The 21,006-nt window shown below is 32.9% G+C and overlaps 1 protein-coding gene across 2 annotated transcripts in view; it reads right to left on the bottom strand.

Annotated features, from left to right (window-relative positions):
- The window catches only part of LOC114328952 (REST corepressor), a 45,878-nt gene extending 24,907 nt beyond the window's left edge, over positions 1-20,971 (bottom strand). Inside the window, exons 1-4 of one of the 2 annotated variants that reach the window (XM_028277948.2) lie at positions 20,701-20,971; positions 20,459-20,602; positions 17,153-17,367; positions 16,733-16,912 (exon numbers count right to left, since the gene is read on the bottom strand). In XM_028277948.2, the coding sequence (XP_028133749.1) occupies positions 16,733-16,912; positions 17,153-17,367; positions 20,459-20,602; positions 20,701-20,812 (651 nt within the window). In that variant the 5' untranslated portion in view covers positions 20,813-20,971. The remainder of the gene's footprint in view (positions 1-16,732; positions 16,913-17,152; positions 17,368-20,458; positions 20,603-20,700) is intronic. The other variant, XM_050651492.1, reaches the window with a different exon arrangement.
- Positions 20,972-21,006: the final 35 nt, after the last annotated feature.

Raw genomic sequence — 21,006 nt, forward strand, 5'->3', positions numbered from 1 at the left:
CAGTATATTTGTTTGATCCACCAAACAGCTTGAAGCTCTTCCCCTAGGTCTTTTTCCTTCAACTCTGCCCTCGATTTTCAGTTTTTCAATCGTATCTATTCTTCTTTCAATGTGTCTAAAATACTGCAAATATCTATGTTGTATTTTTTAAAGCAATCTTTAACTTTGAGTTGTTCAATGTGGATACATTTGTTCGGTGCTCAACCCGGGATATTCTAAACATGCGCCGGATATACCATTGTATTTTTTTATCTATTTTTTCAGGGTTCACGTTTTTCCAAATTGTTACAATCCCCCATAATATTATGTTAAAAATTGTTGAAAGGATTGTAGCACTGTAACTATGGTGATTTTTTTTCTAACTCCATTGTATGATTTATTGTTTAGATCTATTCACGACTGTTTTTGGACACAATATTTTCCATATCTTCCATTATTGTCTTAGATTGGAAATGTAACAGGCTTGAAAATTACTGGTTTTTGATCAGAAACGTATTCGCCCAGAAAAAATACAAAACTCTATAATTACGGTGAAAAACTTCATTAAAAAAATGGTTTAGAAAAAGTTATTTTCGATAAAAAACATTTTAACAGATATTTCTAACGTAATTTCCAATTAGCAATGCCAGTATTGCTCCAATTTCACCCAATACACGGGAAATAGTAGCAATTCTCCCAACTAAACTACAATAACCTTGCTCAACACAACTCTTACACTGCTAACAAGGATATTCGCCAATGAGAATTGCTGACAAAGCATTAGACGTGAAGAAAATAAACCCATCAGAATGGTAAAGATAATCAGATATGGGTCAATCCAAGCCAAGTGGTCCAAAGGTGGACTATGCTTGACTATTTTCAATATTTTTTATTTTTCTACCTTTTAAACTTCAGTCTATAGACAGTACAAAATTGTATTTATTTTATTTTTTAAAAATTCAGTTTGCCGATGACGGCCATTTTTGTTAAAGCGTATAGATTATTTTTACGGAAAACATGGCTTCGCTCTTTAGCCAATATTTTTACTGAGGTTTGTCCTAGAACAATAAATCAAAAACCAACCTTTTTAGAAAAGTATGTTCTAAAAAAATTGCCTATAGCATTATTTAATTTATAGAATAGAATAGAATAGAAATATGCTTTATTGTCATGAAAAATTTAACAATTTTATAGACAAAGCTTACAAGAAACATAAATAAGAACAATAACAAATAACAAATACAATTTACTAAAATGATATAAATCGTCTATATAAATAAAAATAATAAAGAGAAACAAAAAAAACAGTAACAATCTATTGCAAAATTTAAAAAAAAAGTTGCAAATTGCATATTCTACCTTAAGAAATTTAATAAAGTTAAGCTGCTGCATATGACACTCAAATATAGATTAAGATTATACGTATAAATAAGAATACTGTACTTTCTTAGTTATTGGTTAAGAAACTCTGCTGTTGAATAATATGGTCTTTCAGATAAATAGGCTTTAGTCATTTTACGGAACTTGGGGAAAGATGTTGCAGATTTAAGTTGTAGAGGGAGATGGTTGTAAAGTTTTTTTGCAGAATATAATATAGATTTCTTTACTAACTCACTGGACGGGATCGGTAAATAGATGTCAAAGGTAGAATTTCTGGTGGAATAGTCATGTCTAGGTCTTGCTGGAAAGACATGTAGATGTTTACGAATTAAGCAAACAGTTTCTAAAATATATAAAGAAGGTAGTGTTAGAATCCTGTGATCTTTGAAGTAGCTTCTGCAATGTGTTGTTCTTCTGAGGCCCAACAGATATCTTATTGCTCTTTTTTGTAATTTAAAAATAACATCAGTTTGGGCAGCCGTACCAGAACCCCAAAAAGGGAGACCATATCGAAGATGTGACTCGAACAAAGAAAAATATGTTATTTTGGAAGAGGCTAAATCCATTTCCTTCGAAACAGATCTTATTGCAAAGCAAGCTGAGGATAGTTTCTTGCTTAACACATCAATATGAAGGGACCATTTCAGATTGCTATCTAAAAAAATACCAAGAAACTTTACAGAATCAACGATACTGATCTGGCTGTTATGAAGAGGTAAGGGTTGAAGAGCTCCTTTATAGGACAATGCTACTGTTTTATCTACGTTAAAAGAGAGTAAATTTGAATCGGACCAAGATTTTATTGTAAGTAGATCAGAAGTTATAGTAGCATGAAGAGTTGCGATATTTGAGTTGCTCCAAGTGATACTGGTATCATCAGCAAAAAGAAAAACTTTTCCATCGATTTTTAAGCTAGTAATGTCATTAATAAAGATAAGGAAAAGTAGAGGACCCAATACTGAACCTTGTGGTACCCCACATACAACATTTTTGAGACTAGAGACTGTATCATTTGCTCTAACCAGTTGTTTCCTATTATCCAAGTAAGACTGAAACCAGTTCGAAGAAATACCTCGAATTCCGTAGAAATCTAGTTTTTTTATCAAAATATCGTGATTCACACAATCAAAAGCTTTGGCATAATCACAAAAAACAGTGGCAGTGTGCAGATTATTGTTTAATGCTTGATAAACCTCATGCAGTACAGAAAACATGGCATCTGTGGTACATTTATTATTTAAAAAGCCGAACTGATTTTGTGATAAAATATTGTTATCAACGAGAAAGGACATAAGTCGGGCTTTTATGAGTCTCTCAATAATTTTGGAGAGTACCGGTAGTAATGCAATAGGTCTATAATTGCAGGCATTTGATTTTTCACCACCCTTATGAAGAGGAATAATGATGGCCGTCTTTAGGCACTCTGGAAATTTACCTTTCTCAAAAGAATCATTAATTAGAGAGATAAGGACTCCCAACACACTGTCCGGGAGATTTGAGAAAATTTTTATGGATAGTCCATCGGTACTACAGGAAGATTTGCTTTTGATATTATTGATTGTCTGAATCAGTTCAGATTTATCAACCGGTCTTATAAAGAATGAATTCGAGACCTTTCCTGAATTAGGGAGATAGGAAATGGGATCTTGTTGTGACACAATAGTTGATGTTATATTTTTACTCACATTAACAAAGTATTCATTTAGATTTTCTGGGTCTGGAAGGGAAAATGTTTGAGCTGTGTGAGTTTTATTACGAAGATCGTTTATTATGGACCAAGTTTCTTTTGCAACACTTTTAGAGCTTCTCAGACGATTTTGATAGTACAATTTTTTAGCTGATTTTATAAGTTTTAAATAGATTGCCCTGTACTTGGTGATATATTCAGTAACAGAGACGTTGGTAGTAAATTTCTTGATGTACAGTAGTGAACGCATATTTTTGGCTGATATGCGGACACCTTTGGTAGTCCAGGGTTTGTGATGTTTTGGCTTAATTGTGATTAAAGGAAATGCTTTATTAAAGATACAGACAAGCTTATTCAAAAAGTCACTGAAATTATTATCGACGTTCATAGAAGGAAAGGGCCACTCAGAGGTTAAGCATAAATTTTGGAATTTACGAAAATTCCGAGCGGAAAAAATCCTGCCTAAACGTCGAGTTTTCGAAGAGTGCTTGCTAAAGATATTAAACTTCGTATAAACCGCTTCATGATCAGATAGTCCCGCATTAACAGTTGTAGCGCAGACATCACCGGGTGAGAAGTCTGAGACAATATAATCAATTATGGTAGATGAAGTTTTTGTAATCCTTGTAGGAGAATCAATGTGCATTGTTAGACCATACGATTCAAATATGTTGACTAGGGATATTTGTGTAGCACAAGCAGCAGCATAATTAATGTTAAAGTCCCCGCATAAAATTTTTCTGCTTTTATGGGGCAGGTCATCTAACAAATTAAGCAGGTTCTGAAAAAATAGTTCCACGGAAGAGTCAGGTGATCTATAAATGCAAATAATATAAAGATTAAAGTTCTTACTGTAAACTAAGGAAAACTCAAAGAATGCTTCGCTTAATAGAAAATCATATTTTGTTACCAGAGAAAAATCATTATTTGTAGAAAGAATCAGGGTACCTCCATGCGCTGAACTTTGACGATCGTACCTAGCAATAGTGGAATATTTTTCTACAAAAAGAGGCTCGTTGACTTCAAGCCAGTGCTCAGTAACCGCAACTATCGGAGGAAACCCTAATTCTTCTAGAAATAGAAATAATTCATCAGTTTTATATCTTATAGAACGAATATTAATCAGAACCATGCTAAATTTGTTATCACTAAAATAATTTGAGGATTCTAGTCCCTCAGAACACGTCGTGATGTTTAAAAATTTCGTTTAGGAGACACAGCGGAATAGTAATTTTGGTGACATTCTCTTGATTTTTGTAAATGGATAATTCTTTCAGAAGCGAGAAAGGACCTAAAAGCAGCAAGATCAGCTTCCACCTCATCTGGACCAATTCCATAGACTTCGTTAAATTCTAGAACAATTTTTCGTAGATCTTCCGTGTTGGTAGGAAGCCCTTCGGAAGCCAAAAACAGTTTAACGCTTGTGTTCGTAAATCCATCGTAAAATACAGAAGCAGGTTGGTCGTGTAGATAAGCAAGATGAAGTTTAATGGCTTTTAAGATATCCGGTTCCCTTAATCTGGCTAGAAGATACCGACTATTAGAGTTATTGGTTAATCTAACTCTTGGTGGAGTCAAAGGATCCAGATTTATAGATGGTTCTAAAGTATCTTTCTTAACGAAATTAATTTGCGAATGGAAAGGATTCTTAGATTTACAAATTTCGATGGCCTGCTTGTCTGAACATATATTTGTGTTCTGTACTTCATCTTTGTTGTTGCATAAACTGGTAACTGGATTTTCCGGGATAACAGGGCTTCTGATATTCTTCGGATTCTTATGTGACTCGGATGGTTCGGAATATGAAGATTCAATGGACCATTTAATGATTACACCAGGTGGCCAAATTTTCTTATTAAATAGTAAGTTAATCGATGATCTAGATTTTATGCCTATTTTAAATTTCAAACTATCCTTAAGGCCTTAAATGAACCTCAAAGTTTGAAAAGGTAAACTGGTAAAATTCCATTTTCAGCATTTTTTTAACAGCATAAGGCGCCGATAATGGTTTGTAATTTTTTTCTGGAAAAGACGTACATACATACTTTAAATAAAAAAAGTTTGAGCTTTGAGACTTAAGTAAATTTTTTCAAAAAAATCTCAAAAATGTAATTTTTTTGAAAAATCTCAAAGTTTGACCCCTTATATCCCTGATGGGCACGGATGAAAAAATTTGAAATTTGGGTGAATGTTAGCCCCTAGCAAGTAAAACAAAAAGTAAAAATTTGGAGTTGCAGACTTACGTCATAGAGGAGTTACAGGCCTGACAAAATGGTCAAAATTTGAGCGTTTGCGGGCAGGGTAATTAAAATTCAAATAAACTGTCTGATGAAATAAAAATTAATGTATTTTCACCAGATTTCACAATGAATACAAATTTATACAGGGTGGGCCAAAGAAAAGAGTCCACCTCGATATTTGGCAATAGTTACCTATTAGATTTTAAGGAAATGCTGAAATAGGTCAATTTTTATTTTTATTATATTGCAACTTTTTGGGATATATTTCATACTACGTGACGTCATCCATCAGAGCGTGATGACGTAATCGATGATTTTTTAAATGGGAATAGGGGTCTTGTGGCAACTAAAAATACATTGTACTGCTATCAGAAAATAGAAAAAAATGTTTATTTCACAAATAAACATTTCTTTTCGCTTAAATTAAATGACAAACAGCCTTCCACCTACCTCTTGACAGTTTGAACATTTTATTTAAACGAAAAGCAATGTTTATTTGCCAAATAATATATTTTTTTCTATTCTATGACAGCAATAAAATGTATTTTGAGTTAAATAAATTACATACATTCTTCTTTTTGTGTCAATTACTTTAATTCAAAAATTATTTTTTGGCCACCCTGTATAAATAACTATATTATTGTTTATACTAGTGAACAGAGAATTGAACACTCTTTCAAGTGAAATAACATACGACCCCTAGTCCCATTAAAAAATCACCGATTACGTCATCATGCCCAGATGGATGACGTCACTGCCGATGAACACGTCATGGAGACGTATGAGATATATATAAAAAAAATTGTAATTTAAAAATAAAAATCGATCTGTTTCGGCATTCCCTTAAAATATAATAACTGCCAAATATCAAGGTGAACTCTTTTCTTTGGCCCACCCTGTATAAATTTGTATTCATTGTGAAATCTGGTGAAAATAGATTAATTTTTATTTTATTAGACAGTTTATTTGAATTTTAATTACCCTGCCTGCAAACGCTCAAATTTTGACCATTTTGATTTTTGACCATTTTTTCAGGCCTGTAACTCCTATATGAGGTAAGTCTGCAACTCCAAATTTTTACTCCTTATTCTACTTGCTAGAGGTTAACATTCAGCCAAATTTCAAATTTTTTCATCCGTGCCCATCAGAGATATAAGGGGTCAAACTTTGAGGTTTTTCAAAAAAATACATTTTTGAGATTTTTTTTTTAATTTACTAAAGTCTCAAAGCTCAAACTTTTTTTATTTAAAGTATGTGTGTACGTCTTTTCCGGAAAAAAAATTACAAACCATTATCGGCTTGCCTTATGCTGTTAAAAAAATCTGAAAATGGAATTTTATCAGTTTACCTTTTCAAACTGTGAGGTTCATTTAAGGCCTTAAGGGTAGTTTGAAATTAAATAACGCTACAGGCCGGTTTTTTAGAGCATACTGTTCTAAAAAGTTTGGTTTTCGATTTATTGTTCTAGATTCTATGACAAACCTCAGTGAAAATATTGGCTAAAGAGCGAAGCCATGTTTTCCGTGAAAATAATCGATACGCTTAACAAAAATGGCCGTCATCGGCAAACTAAATTTTTTTAAAATAAAATAAATGGAATTCTGTAGTCTCTATAGACTGAAGTTTAAGAGGTAGAAAAATAAATAATATTAAAAATAGTCAAGCAACCAACTTAATTTATATTGGACCACTCGGCATGGATTGACCCATATATTGAGTATCTTCACCAGCTCTCAGCAGCTGACTTTAAGCGCTTATTGGTTGAAACCAGCGACTCATAACCAAGAGACAAAAACCTTCTGATCGTATTTGTCCATTTGTCTAGATATTTCATTGCATGCATGACCTTTCGACGAATCTAACCTCAATATTTACAAGACTTAGAAGAAAAAAAAATCATAGAATAAACTAAACATACAGAAAAGGGATATGAACTGAGCAGAAAACAAATGAAATCCGTTGTTATGCAGATGACGCATAATCTGAGGTTTTTATCATTTAAGTTAATGTTCAGTAGAGAACCTAACATTTTTTACGCGATCAAATGCCTTTTCGAAACCGACAAATAGGAAATAGGAAAACATACTATTATTGGTCGTAGTACTTCTGCAGCAGGACTTGTAGAGAAAACAAAGCCTCTTTTGTTTTACAGAATGGTAGAATCATCACCAGTAGAAGTCGAAGTCATAATCCTATAAAACTGTAAAGATTGCAATTCATTCCATATCTGTGTTAAGCGTAAAGTTATAGAAAAATCCTCAATTTTCTAAACTGAGTAAAATATATCTCATGGTATATCACCAGGCTCATCTTAAAAGCAAGGAAACACTATACATACAAACAACGATTATCAAGAGGTAAAAGACTAATAACAGAGGTAAATCAATAAGTAAAAAACTAGTTATAAATGTTAAAAGTTTCTAAAATATGTATGAAACAAATCTTTCCCTGTGTAGTAGGTATTTTTTATTGCTAAAAGGTAACATTGCTAAGGTGATAAACAGAAAGAAAAGACCATGAAATGAATAACCAAAGAACTGTGTACCTAGTAGTTGTTATTTTGTCATGTGTCATTTTGAAATCTTTCCAGCATAATACTACATAATTGAAAAATTCATTAAGAATTTATAACTATTTAAAAAAAACAATAATTGTTCAATCCCCTTCTATCTGATTTATCCATGCTATTTCCTACATTCAGTATACTATAAACTTAGCTGTTTTAAATATTTTTTTAATACCTTGTTCCTTTCTGTACGTTATTATGTTCGTCCAATATCTAGTGACGTATCTACATCACTCCTCCAATCGTCCATACCATTTCCAACTATCGAATGTGAAAAATTGGGTTTTTCATATTTGATACCTTGTCCTCGCATTATACGTGATACATCTTGTGGCAAATTCTCGTTATTGTAGCTTGATTAGGAGCGCGGGAAATATGCTGTTTAAACTATCGAATATGAACATTTTTCCATTTGGTTGACTGCAAACTGACGAAAATGGTATATTCGATACTTTTGTTTTGTATAAATATAACTAAAGGTATATTTGTTGAACGCTAAATGTCGAATGTGTCACATTCGTTATAGTCTAAGAGCTAGTGAACCTTTTGACTAACGGTCATCCTGTAAGGCTAGAAATTTGTAGAGTGATAATTCATAGCACACCAAAGCTAAAAACCATGACCTGGCAGGCCTCAGCGGTGCACGTGTATCTACCAGGTGAATCGAAAAGTGCAAATTTAGGGGGTAAAATAAACTTTCTCCTGTAAGGTTTAAATTTAAGTATGTGTTTGAGTAAGTCATTTAAAAGAAATGTGTAAAATGACAGGCGATTCTGAAGAGCATAAGACCTTGCCAGGCGAGGGGAAAGATTAGGGGTTTTTCCTAAATTTATTTTTTTTGCATCGAACAAATTTTTTTTAAGTTTTTTGAATCATTCCGAACAGAAAAGGTCTTTGGTGATTTTTCTCTTAAGTTATTAGTTTTTGTTATATAAGCGATTGAAAATTTTGAAAATTGCGAAATCGACCATTTTTAACCCCAAATCGGATATTTATCTAAAAATCTCAAAGTTGCCAAGGTAGGTAGATATTCTTTAAACATTGATTGATGAAATCCCAAAGAGTTTTTTGCAATACAATATCGGAAACCCCTTTGTTTTTTAATTGCTAATCAAGCGGACGCTTCACTGTAGTATAAGTGAGGACGTTTGAGTTGGCATAAATTCATTATCTCGAGAATTGGCAAATTTCAAGAGCAATCTTCAGACAGGTCGATTTTTATTTTTAAATTAGGACTTTTTGGCATATATATAATACTAGTGACGTCATCCATCTGAGCGTGATGACGTAATCGATGATTTTTTTAAATGAGAGTAGGGGTTGTGTGATAGCTCATTTGAAAGGTTATTTAATTCTCTATTCACTAATATAAACAATAACATAATTATTTATACAGGGTGTACAAAAAAATTTTTTTTATTAAATTAACTTTGATTAAATTTGACAAATAGAAGAAAAAATTTTTTTTGTACACCCTGTATAAATAATTATGTTAATGTTTATATTACTGAATAGAGAATTAAATAACCTTTCAAATGAGCTATCACACAACACCTACTCTTATTTAAAAAAATAATCGATTACGTCATCACGCCCAGATGGATGACGTCACTAGTATTATATATATACCAAAAAGTCCTAATTCAAAAATAAAAATCGACCTGTCTGAGGATTTCTCTTCAAATTTGCCCATTCTCGAGATAATGAATTTATGCAAGCTCAAACGTCCTCACTTATACTACAGTGTAACGCCCGCTTGATTAGCAATTAAAAAAACAAAGCGGTTTTCGTTATTTTATTGCAAAAAACTCTTCGGGATTTCATCAATCAATGTTTAAGGAATATCTGCGTACCTTGCCAATATTGAAATTTTTAGATAAATGTCCGATTTGGGTTAAAAATGGCCGATTTCGCAATTTTCAAAATTTTCAATCGCTTATATAACAAAAACTATTAACTTAAGAGAAAAATAACTAAGGACCTTTTCTGTTTGGAATGATTCAAAAAGCCTAAAAAAAAAATTGTTCGATGCAAAAAGAATAATTTTAATAAAAACCCCTAATCTTTCCCCTCGCCTGGCAAGGTCTTATGCTCTTCAGAATCGCCTGTCATTGTACACATTTCTTCTAAATGACTTACTCAAACACATACTTAAATTTAAACCTTACAGGAGAAAGTTTATTTTACCCCCTAAATTTGCACTTTTCGATTCACCTGGTAGATACACGTGCACCGCTGAGGCCTGCCAGGTCATGGTTTTTAGCTTTGGTGTGCTATGAATTATCACTCTTCAAATTTTTAGCCTTACAGGACGACCGTTAGTCAAAAGGTTCACTAGCTCTTAGACTATTAGTTTGAGTTGTAATTTATAACAGTTATTCAAAATTATAATCTGTAAACTGTTGAAAATGCTAAACTACTGAGAAGAACAAAATGCACGTGTTTACAATTTGTGAGAATTTTGTTTCAGTATCGCTTCCAAGAAATTCTTGTGAGGCAGTTTATGATTTCATTTTAACGGATTTTCATTATTTGATTATACAGTTATTCACTATTATACATTCGCTACTTTGAAACATCGGACCGAAACAAATCTTCGATTTATACAAAAAGCAATGTAACGAATGTGATTTTTTGGAAAGAAAAAAATGATAAGCAGTTCAATCTAACAAGGATTAACCATTACATACAAAAAATATAAAAATTTTCCCAATTGTCAATGCGCTGATTTAGGAGTTTCTAAAAAGAGTTATTTTGCTCTCCTGAAAAGTACCACTTTTCACATTCGATAGTTGGAAATGTAGTCCTGTCGCCAGTGGGGGTACAACGGCCTCCTTAATTCAGATGGACCTACCCAAGTTTTTTTTATGTATTTTGACCCGTAGAACACGCATTTTTTGGGTAACAGTCGATCCGGATGTCGATAAGATTGTTATAAACAAAGAACTTGAGGAATCACATGACAGCGATTTTTCGCAAAAGAAAACATTGTTTTGTATTTTTTGGGTCATTCTAAGCAAAAAATGGTTTTACAAGTTTTTTCGTAGGATGCATAGTTTTCGACATAAACGCGGTTGAACTTTCAAAAAAATCGAAAAATTGCAATTTTTGAACCCGAATATCTTTTGATTGAAAAATAAAATAGCAATTCTGCTTACCGCATTTGAAAGTTCAAGTCAAATTCTATCGGTTTTGATTCCTTTCATTGCTAAAAATTAATTTTTTTATTGTTAAACAAAGCTGTAAACACATAGTGATTGAATGATGTTTTCAATGCATTTCCCATTTGAAATCGAACGAGTAGGCGCGCATACACACAATATCTACGTAGATTACGTACATTAAAACGCATGCATTGGGCACGGGAAACACTATGTGTTTATGGCTTTGTTTAACAAATAAAAACTTAATTTTTAGCAATGCATATAATCAAAACCGATAGAATTTGACTTGCAACTTTCAAATGCAGTAAGCAGAATTGCTATTTTATATTTTAGTCACAAGTTATTCGGGTTCAAAAATTGCACTTTTTCGATTTTTTGAAAGTTCAACCGCGTTTATCTCTAAAACTATGCATCCTACGAAAAAACTTCTAGGACCATTTGTTGCTGAGAATCACCCAATAAATACAAAAAAATGGTTTGTTTTGCGAAAAATCGCTGTTATGTAATTCCTCAAGTTCTTTGTTTATAACAAACATCGATATCCGGATCAACTGTTACCCAAAAAATTCGTGTTCTACGGGTCAAAATACATCAAAAAAACTTGTTTAAGTCCATCTGAATTAAGGAGGCCGTTGTACCCGCCCTGGCGACAGAACTAATGGCAGGGACGCAATGATTACTACATCTGTTGTGTGGTCGGCCGATAGTTCTTGCACCGTTTGGTGACTTATGCCTTGCTGTTTTGGTCAGTCTGGTCTCCACCATTCCACTTGTTATCATTACCATCAATCCTGGTAGGATCGCCTTATGATCGATTAAGAGTTGCTCAGGTCCTGGATAAGGGTTGGTCATCAGGAACGCCATATTTCTCATCAATCTTTTGTCTCTCCCAATATACTTATCGAATACATAATATGATACTTAATTGATGACGGAAACATTGTATTTTCCCCGAACTGGCAATCTCAGGCAACTCCAAAACTAACTGATTCTACAGAATCTATCCAGAATCTCTTTATTTATTGGATAGAATATGTTTGTATACTTTTTTACTTTCGTTTCTGTGTCAAGTTTAGATATGATATAATATGTTACTGCTTACTTAGCAGAAATCACAATGTTATCAAAACACACCTTGTTGTGTGTTCCTTACATTCGTCGGTAAACAATTGATCATCTGTTTTGTTATTTAACATTCTATAAAATATCGTAATTAATTATTTTGTATTTTAAAGGATTTTAGAATTATCTGAAATATACTCTTAAGATACTGCATAGTGCTACAGCCCTATAGTAAAGTCTCAACCTTCCCAAGTCTATTTTGCCAGTCAGGCGGTTAGGCCTATCCATTGCCAATTGTTGCCAGTTTGCTGCACCTGTTTTTAGCATCTTCGTCTGCATCAACCTTCCATCTAAGTTTGGCCGACCTCTCCGTCTTGCTGGATGTCCTGCCCATCCTATTTTTATGAGAAATATCACGTCTTTTATCTGTTTTATCTTCATCCATAGTTCGCCCTGTCTCCATTAAATTTCTTTGGTTCTGATATTTTTCTGATTATCTATCTTGAGAAAAATTTTAGTTATCTGTTCTCTCTTGCCTAAGATATATCAAATAAAAGTGTTTTTAAAAGTTTTCTATCTTATATGCGAAAGTTTTTTCTCAATTACGTGAGATTACTCTCAAAAGACTTCAAAACTACGATATTAAACAATGCATTTTTATTTTCCTACATGTGTGTGTGAAGAGAACTGTGAATAAACAATAATATGCATGAAAACTAACATGATGCCGTGAAAATGTGTGACTTTATATACTGATCAAGGATAGTGATGCAACCAAAGTAAAAAAGTTCAATGATAAAAAGCTACCTGCGTATTATTACAATCCTTAGAAATAGCGCTAGAGGTAGATCCAATTTTACGCTGAATGCCGCGGTGGAATACCCATTTCTGTAATATTAATTTCAACCCCGTTACACTAGTTTAAATATACGTTTTAGCAAAAGGATAAGGTGAAGTAAACTAGAAAAATACTAGACAAAATAAGTACGTAGATGTGTTGTATGAAAGATTCATTACCATCAACAGTGGTATCACATCTGGTCATGAGCCAAAACCTTCTTTAACTCTCTCTCTCTCTCTCTCTCTTCCTCTGGTTCGTTGTCCCATCGGCCCTCTTCAGTCAACAACTTTTCTGACTTCCCTCGCCTGATTACATGAATTTTACAACGTCAGGTTCCCCAAAACTCCTATACAACTCAAAGTTGCAACTTACGAGGGTCGTTTTTTTTTCAACCTCCGTTTGTCCATAAAAATTCCCGTGAAGCGTTTCGCCATTGCGGTGCGCAGTGGGCGACAGCGCATCTCCCCCGCTACACTCTACATTAATCCCGACTTCCAGGCATCAGTATGTACTGTGCTACACACGAAACAACATGGCCGCGACAATTAGTTCTCCCGCCAAGTGTGAATTACGCGCTGTCATTCGCTTTTATTTGACACATCCTTGATTAAGGTTGTGTCAAGTGTGTGTGTCAAATGAAACTTGTGGAAATTCCATTGCCAACGATGTTAAAGTGAAGCGACGGTTGTTTCTCACCCCTTCATCAACACGTTGAACAAGCTCATCTGTAACGACAGAATTGCGACCTTGACCCCCTTCGTCGTGCACATCATTTCGTCCTTCTTTGAATTTTCGGCACCATTCACGCAGAACTCCATCACTCATAAACCCTTCTTCGTACACTTGACACATCCTTCGATGAATTGCAGCTGCACTATTACCTTCTGCCTGCAAAAAGCGAATGACAGCGCGTAATTCACACTTGGCGGGAGAACTGATTGTCGCGGCCATGTTGTTTCGTGTGTAGCACAGTACAGACTGAAGCCTGGAAGTCGGGATTAATGTAGAGTGTAGCGGGGGAGATGCGCTGTCGCCCACTGCGCACCGCAATGGCGAAACGCTTCACGGGAATTTTTTATGGACAAACGGAGGTTGAAAAAAAAAACGACCCTCGTATGTACCACAAACCTTGCTCATTTATTCCTCCATATATTCTTCCTAGGATTTTTCTCTCGAAACGTTTCTTGAAAAGCAGTTCTTTGTCCTGTTTAAGTGACCATGTTTCTGCTCCATATGTTATCACTGCTCTTATTAGAGTTTTATACATGTCACTTTAATTTTTCTGATCAGTTTTGAACACTTATTGGCAAGCACTTCTTTTAATTTCTTCGATGACAATGCTATTTTTAGCCACCAACAAGCCTACTTCCAGTTATACATCGTCAATTATTATTGTTGTATGAAACATTGGTTAATAAATAATAATAATAAATAAAACTTGCAACCTTTGAACCTTTTACAAATTGGAATAGTTTATTAGACTTTTTTATCTGAAATTACTACTGTCTATTAATGAATTTGATCAAACAATACAGCACAATCTAGAAACCTTACTTGAAGATGAATAATGTTGATATATATTATCAGAGTTCTAAATAGTATATAAGAAGAGCTACATAAGCCCATTCCCATCTCAGTTGACCCAACTATTAAAATCACAGTTTTTAATAAAATTATATACACAAAAAACAATGTAATCAGTTGTTTTTATAAACTTTGGCAATATGTAATATCTAACACACAAAAAATTATGTTTCCTCTCGTAGATTAATCCAATGTAATTTTGTTCTGATTACATCGGAAGGCAGAAATGCGGGAGCTTTTGAAAATGGTTTCTAATAGTCCCAACTTGTCTCGTATAAAACTTTGTGGCGCGAGATGAAAAAAGCGCTTCAAAAACATCCTGCCAGAAAGAATTCAAGAAATATGGGCTTCCTTTACACCACAATTTTGCTGAGTCTTTCTTAAAACTATGCCTCAAAGAAGTTTGGAGTTCATAAAGGATAGAAGTGATGTTACCTCTATTCTTTATCAACCTCTAGGAAACTTTCAAGTCGATTCTGTGTCAATGTTTCATTTTTTTTTTTTTTTTTTTTTCGTTTCTACTGTTTCACTTTATTTGTTATATGTAGTTACTAGTTTTACGGATTTAACATATATCGCTTGTTACGTTAGTTTTACACAAATAATAATAAGTAAAGTTCACTTAGTACCTACGTTGACTTTAAAAAGAAATTTTTGAAAAATGTGACTTTGAGCCAACTGTGAAAGGGGCTCATGGACACTTCGATTGAAGTGTATGATTGAATCACTGTGATTGAATCGTACCGGGATATGTGCAAAATGTCGCCTGTCAAAATGTTCAATGTGTTTTAAATGTATTCATTTTTTTTTCGAATCCTGAGAAAACTGATAAGTATTTTTGAAAAATTTAAAAGGCAGAATGTAAGATTACGTTATTACCGAGGGCCGAAAATCCCTGAAAACTTCTACAATGTTTATGTCAATAAGTTACAAGGACAAAAAAAAAGAAAAAATTTAGTGCGACTTTTAATTTCAAATATCTCATTCAAAAGAAACTTTTGGTTTATTCCAAGAGACTTTCGGCCCTCAGTAATAATGCAGTCTTTCATTATGCGTTTAAATTTTTCAAAAATACTCATTAGCTTTCTCAGGATTCGAAAAAATGAATACATTTAAAACACGTTGAACACTTTGACAGGCGACATTTTGCGCCTAGGCCTTAAAACATCACTTAATTCTTGTATTTATTGTTGACAATTTTGCAATTTGTGCAAAGAAGTAGCAAATTTTGCCTTAATTTCTTGTCTGTGAGATGTAGGTAAGTATTTTCAAATCAGTATGAGCATTTGACTCTTACATTATATTAAAATCACAAGAAAATCTCAGTAATTTATAATAAATAATGTACCTCCCAGCTTCATGTCACACGTTTATGACGGAAAAAAAGAAATATGTACCATTAAAACCATAGATTATGGTTCATTTCATTACTTTCCGTTCAGATTATTCTTCTGCATTTTTTTGTGTGCTTCCTTATTTGTATTAAGAGTGTAGGTGCAAAATTTCTGACCAATGCTTTTTAAATGCATTCACTATTTTCGAATCCTGAGAAAACTAATAAATATTTTTGAAAATTATAAACGCAGAATGGAAGATTACATTACCGAGGGTCGAAAGTCTCTTAGAATAAACAAAAAGTTTCTTTTGAATGAGATATTTAAAATTAAAATCACAATAAATTTTCTTTTTTTTTTCACCCCTGCATCTTTTTGCAACATTATAGAAGTTGTTAGGGACTTTCGACCCTCGGTAATAATGTAATCTTTCATTCTGCCTTTATAATTTTACACTCTTAAATATGTGAATAGTATCTATGTACATTATTTCTCTTTTTACTTGAAATTATAAGTATCTACGTTTGCTTTTTATATTGGTAATTCATTTTTATTACTCTTTGTCTGTTTTCCATGTTTTTGTTCATATTCCTATTTTTATCATAATTTTAAATCTTAGTGTATTTTACATTTATATTTTATTTTTCTTCCTGGCATGGATCATTCCGGCAATATTTGAATTTTTTTAATGATACCTATATTATTTTGTTAAGAAGGTCATACTAGATATTTATAAATAATGTAATAATTACTACATAATTTCAACTAAGATCCAGGATTTTCTGTAACACTGATAGACCCTGTAGAAATATAAACCTATTATATTAATAAAAAACATGTTCATGCATACAACTATGATACCCATGCCATCAACCAAATCAAAACTGATGCCTACCTTATCCTCATGATCAGATTCTTCGTTGGAACCATTTTCAGATCCTGCTTCCGAAGGGGCTCCTTCTTCTTTAGGGGTGTTCAATTTTCTGGCTTGTTTGTCCATCAAGCTGGTACGAGATCTAGTTTTCTTCCAACTGTAGTAATATTTGACCAAACTGGCTATAGTTTTGTCAGGCAACTGAAAGGAATTTCAAGTGTTCACTCATTGTTATGTGAAGTGGAAAAAAAATGAAACGTAAGTCGTTAACAAATTAAACTCCACGTGAGTTGTATTTAACTCACACCCTGTTTGGACCAGGCGTTCTGTGAGTTAAATATAATCCACATGAACATTAAGATTCTGAACGTGGAGCCTGAAGGCAAAGACAAAAAATTTTAACGTGGCAGTTAATGTGTTAAATATACATATTTAAATTACCATTTGGCGTATCCTGTGAAAACTCTTCCCGTGAAACTGAAAGGCTTGTTCAAAGAGAACTTTGTCCTCCACAGACCATTCATCTGGAAAGGGTGTGAAGTTGGCTAAATCCAGCATGGCCCTCTCCAAGTCATGCTTGTGCCAGAAAAGCATTCCAAGGGCTTGTTCTCCATTGTATCCATACTTATCTTTGGCCAGGACTATATAGTCTTCCACTGAAAGAATTTTGAAAAATTTAGTATAAGATAAAAATAACAATTGCTTCTTCAGCCACAAAAGTTTCTCTAAGAAGCAGCTGAAAATCATTAGCTTATAACATCACTAGAGAATGGTGTTCCCCTCTGCACGAAGAGAAATATATCAAAGAAGTACAAATTAAGAAAAGGAATTATTCAATAGATTTGTCACAAGACTCAACAGATGATAAAATATCGAAAATGATTAACAGAATACAACTCTAAGATATATTGATGCTCCAACACTGCATAAGTCAAAATTTGGTAGTTTTTAATTTTGAATTCCATTGGATAAAGTTACTTATCCTCTGTAAAACTGCATTACAATGTTGTTGCGTTATTATTTAATTATTTATTAAATTAAAGTTATTATTTAGTAACGTTCTAATCTTATTTTGTGTTAGTTGAAATCATGAAGACATGAATAGAATAAAAAAAAATATAAATATTACCATTGATTATTACTTTTAGGGCCAGTACTTTATATCTCGATTAAAGCCCGGTTTGCGAACCGGGGTTTATTCGTTACAGAAAATACCGGCCCTAAGATTAACAGACTCATGTCCTGTTGCACCAACAAATAAACGATTGATTTGGATTGCCCGTTTATTTTAAAATATAATTGTCAAAAAACTGTCAAATTAAAATCAGAAATTTTGATAATTCTCCCAAAAAATATGAAATTTTAACTTTTTTCGAAAGAATTTTTCGAAAGTGTTTTGTTATTAGATTTGATAGTACAAAATTTAATATTTTTCGGGAAAATCGTTACAACTTCTGTTTTTAATTGACAGTTTTTTGACAAATATATTCTAAAATAAACGGGCAATCCAAATAAAAAAAAACTGGACATTAATAAATGCAATTATAATTATTTTAATTATAGGTAATAATTATAATTGCATTAATGAAGTCTGTTATTCTTAGGGCCGGTACTTTATGTCCCAATTAAACCTCAGTTAGCTAACCGGGTATTTTCTGTCCTGATTAAACCCCGGTTAGCTAACAATGGTACAACCCTCAAATTTTGTTTGTATGTTATATTTGACAATATAAGAAGGATTTGAGTTCTTACAATCGAATTAATTTGGTTTAAAATATTCTGAAATTTTTGTTTGTTTTACTGATGCTTCATATTTTGCAACAGCTGAATTTCTTAATCAGCATAAGATCATGCAATCTGCTTTATTGGTTTCTTCTTGCCAAGAATTCCACTCGATTTTTGAAGTTATACTTCTTTAGGCGCGATTGAGATTGAGGGTGAATTTATATTGATCTGCGTGCATGCGCACACCGACAGTATGGTATTAGTCGTTATACGGGCTCTGATTAGGTGTTGAAATGATCTGTCAATAATAAATAATTGTTCAATATGAAGGTAAACAAATGTATAATATATTAGTTTTGTTGTTGTGAGGACAGAAACAAAAAAGTTTATAATTGTAGTGGCATTTAAATAGTTTTTAAAAGCAACAAGTACGTAATAATTGTAAATGTATCATAGGTACATACCTATTTGAACCTATCAAAATACATAGTATGTAATACTTTTATTTACATAATTTGATTACCATCAAAATTTCTATCAATGTTCACCAAATATATTGTTTTCTTACTCTATGTTTTGTTGTATTTTTTCAATTCAAAATCAAAATAATTTAATTTAATTTAAAAATGGCAAAAGCTTAATCCGTTTAGTTAGTCGATCTTCGCACATAATGACACATTGAGTCCATGGCGAAGCGCTTAAGGCGAATGAACCCCAATATACCAACCGCGCTGATAGCTGGTTCGAATCCCAATAAAATCTTTTATTTGTTTTATTTTTTTTTATACATTTTATGATTGTAAGTATATTTATTATATAATTTTATTTTCAGAAAATATGTATTTAGTTAAAAAAAAATTTCTGACAATTAATGTTCAGAAATCATTTGTGGCATTTTTAATGTGTTTGTGTGTGTTTTATTCTTTTATTATTTTAATTTTTGGCACTGTTTTAATAAAAATGTTTGAGAAGTAGTAAGTATAAATTAGTTTAATATTTAAATAAAATATAAATAAAAAGTATATTAATTTCGTTTAAATCATATAATAGAAGTATAACTTCTTACATGCGTACAAAGTACACACACATTCTTTTTTACACAAATCATCGTCAGTTGCAATAGCATCAACGACATCCCCACTGTCAAATTCCAAGTCTGTGTCAGCTTCTAAATCTGTTTCGTCTGCCTCTGTTGCCACATGAATAAAAACAAAAATTGTTTACATAAACAAATGCTGTGGTAGCATAACTGTACATTTCAACTAATTTCATTTGGCTTATCACAATGCTCAAACAAAATGAATTCAAGTCTCAATTTTTGCTTATGTGATCGATATGTATGAACTTTACTGATGTAGTAGAATCATACTTATGTACGGACCCTGACGGTTAACAGAGGTGACAGTTAATGGAGAGACGAATAATTGAGGTTCGACTGTGTATGCATTCGCTTTGTCTTTATTCCCATGTGGGGTTACCTGTACCTGTGATAAATTTTATTGAACAAATAGAATTAAACATACATTGATTATATGAAAAAAAAAGATCATAAGAAAAACACAAATATTACATTCAAAGATAAAACCTGTAGAAGGGTTCTAGTGACCCTTATGAAAAAAATATAGATCCATAACCTCTTCTTTTTATGTAATAAATATACCTTTTTAAAAGTCTGCAAACAGCTCTATTACTATTTGATATATCAATACTAGATAAAGAAGTGACTAACAATAATTATAGTTGCAATGCAAGTACTTTGAACCTTTAGATTAGAAAAACAATAGATGAAAATATGTGTATAAAATTTTTCTAATTAATATTTTATGAACATAAAAACAATATTACGCCTAAATTTTCTAAAAATAATAATAAGTAATGTACACATTTTTATGACTTTATTACTTCATCGTACATGCCCGTTAGTGCAGTGTCCCTCCACGCCCCAAAAAGAGGGGTTACATGTGAAACACAAAACTAGGGGGCGGCCGTTTTATGAGTTGAAAAAATATGTAAAATACTCACGTTTGGATTCTGGGATAGATTCTGTTGGTGACCATACTAGCAATGCCCTATCAGCCAAAAGCTCGGGCTTCCTTTGACTTTCAGGTTGTAATTCTGGACACACGGCTTGATAGTCACGTCCTACTCTGATTTTATCTACTGGTACTATAAAATCAATGAGTTAAAATTGGGAACAGTGAGAGAAGGATTAATTATAAAATATATGGTACTAGTTAAAGGGGGCCTACAAAATGCAAGCTTACCACTACTCTCGTCCTCGCTGGTGGAATCTGCTTGTACGTGACCGTTTGGGCTTGGTCCCCGACTTCTTCTACCGTTCCGAATGTTTTCACTATTTTTCTCTGCTAATACCATCTTCGCCAGCTTTGTAGAAAATTATTACTCTACAGATCCAAGCTTATGAATCACGCAGTACGTTTGCTTTATTTGAAAATCACGACGACTACCTTTATTTTGTCAGGAAACCGTAGTTTTCGGTTTAGTTGTGATTGTTGTCACCCAACCGTAGAATCGCTAGCGTTGTCCACGATTGCCAACTTGCCAACGAG

This window comes from Diabrotica virgifera, chromosome 1, assembly GCF_917563875.1.
Source record: "Diabrotica virgifera virgifera chromosome 1, PGI_DIABVI_V3a".
Taxonomy (NCBI): Eukaryota; Metazoa; Arthropoda; class Insecta; order Coleoptera; family Chrysomelidae; genus Diabrotica; species Diabrotica virgifera.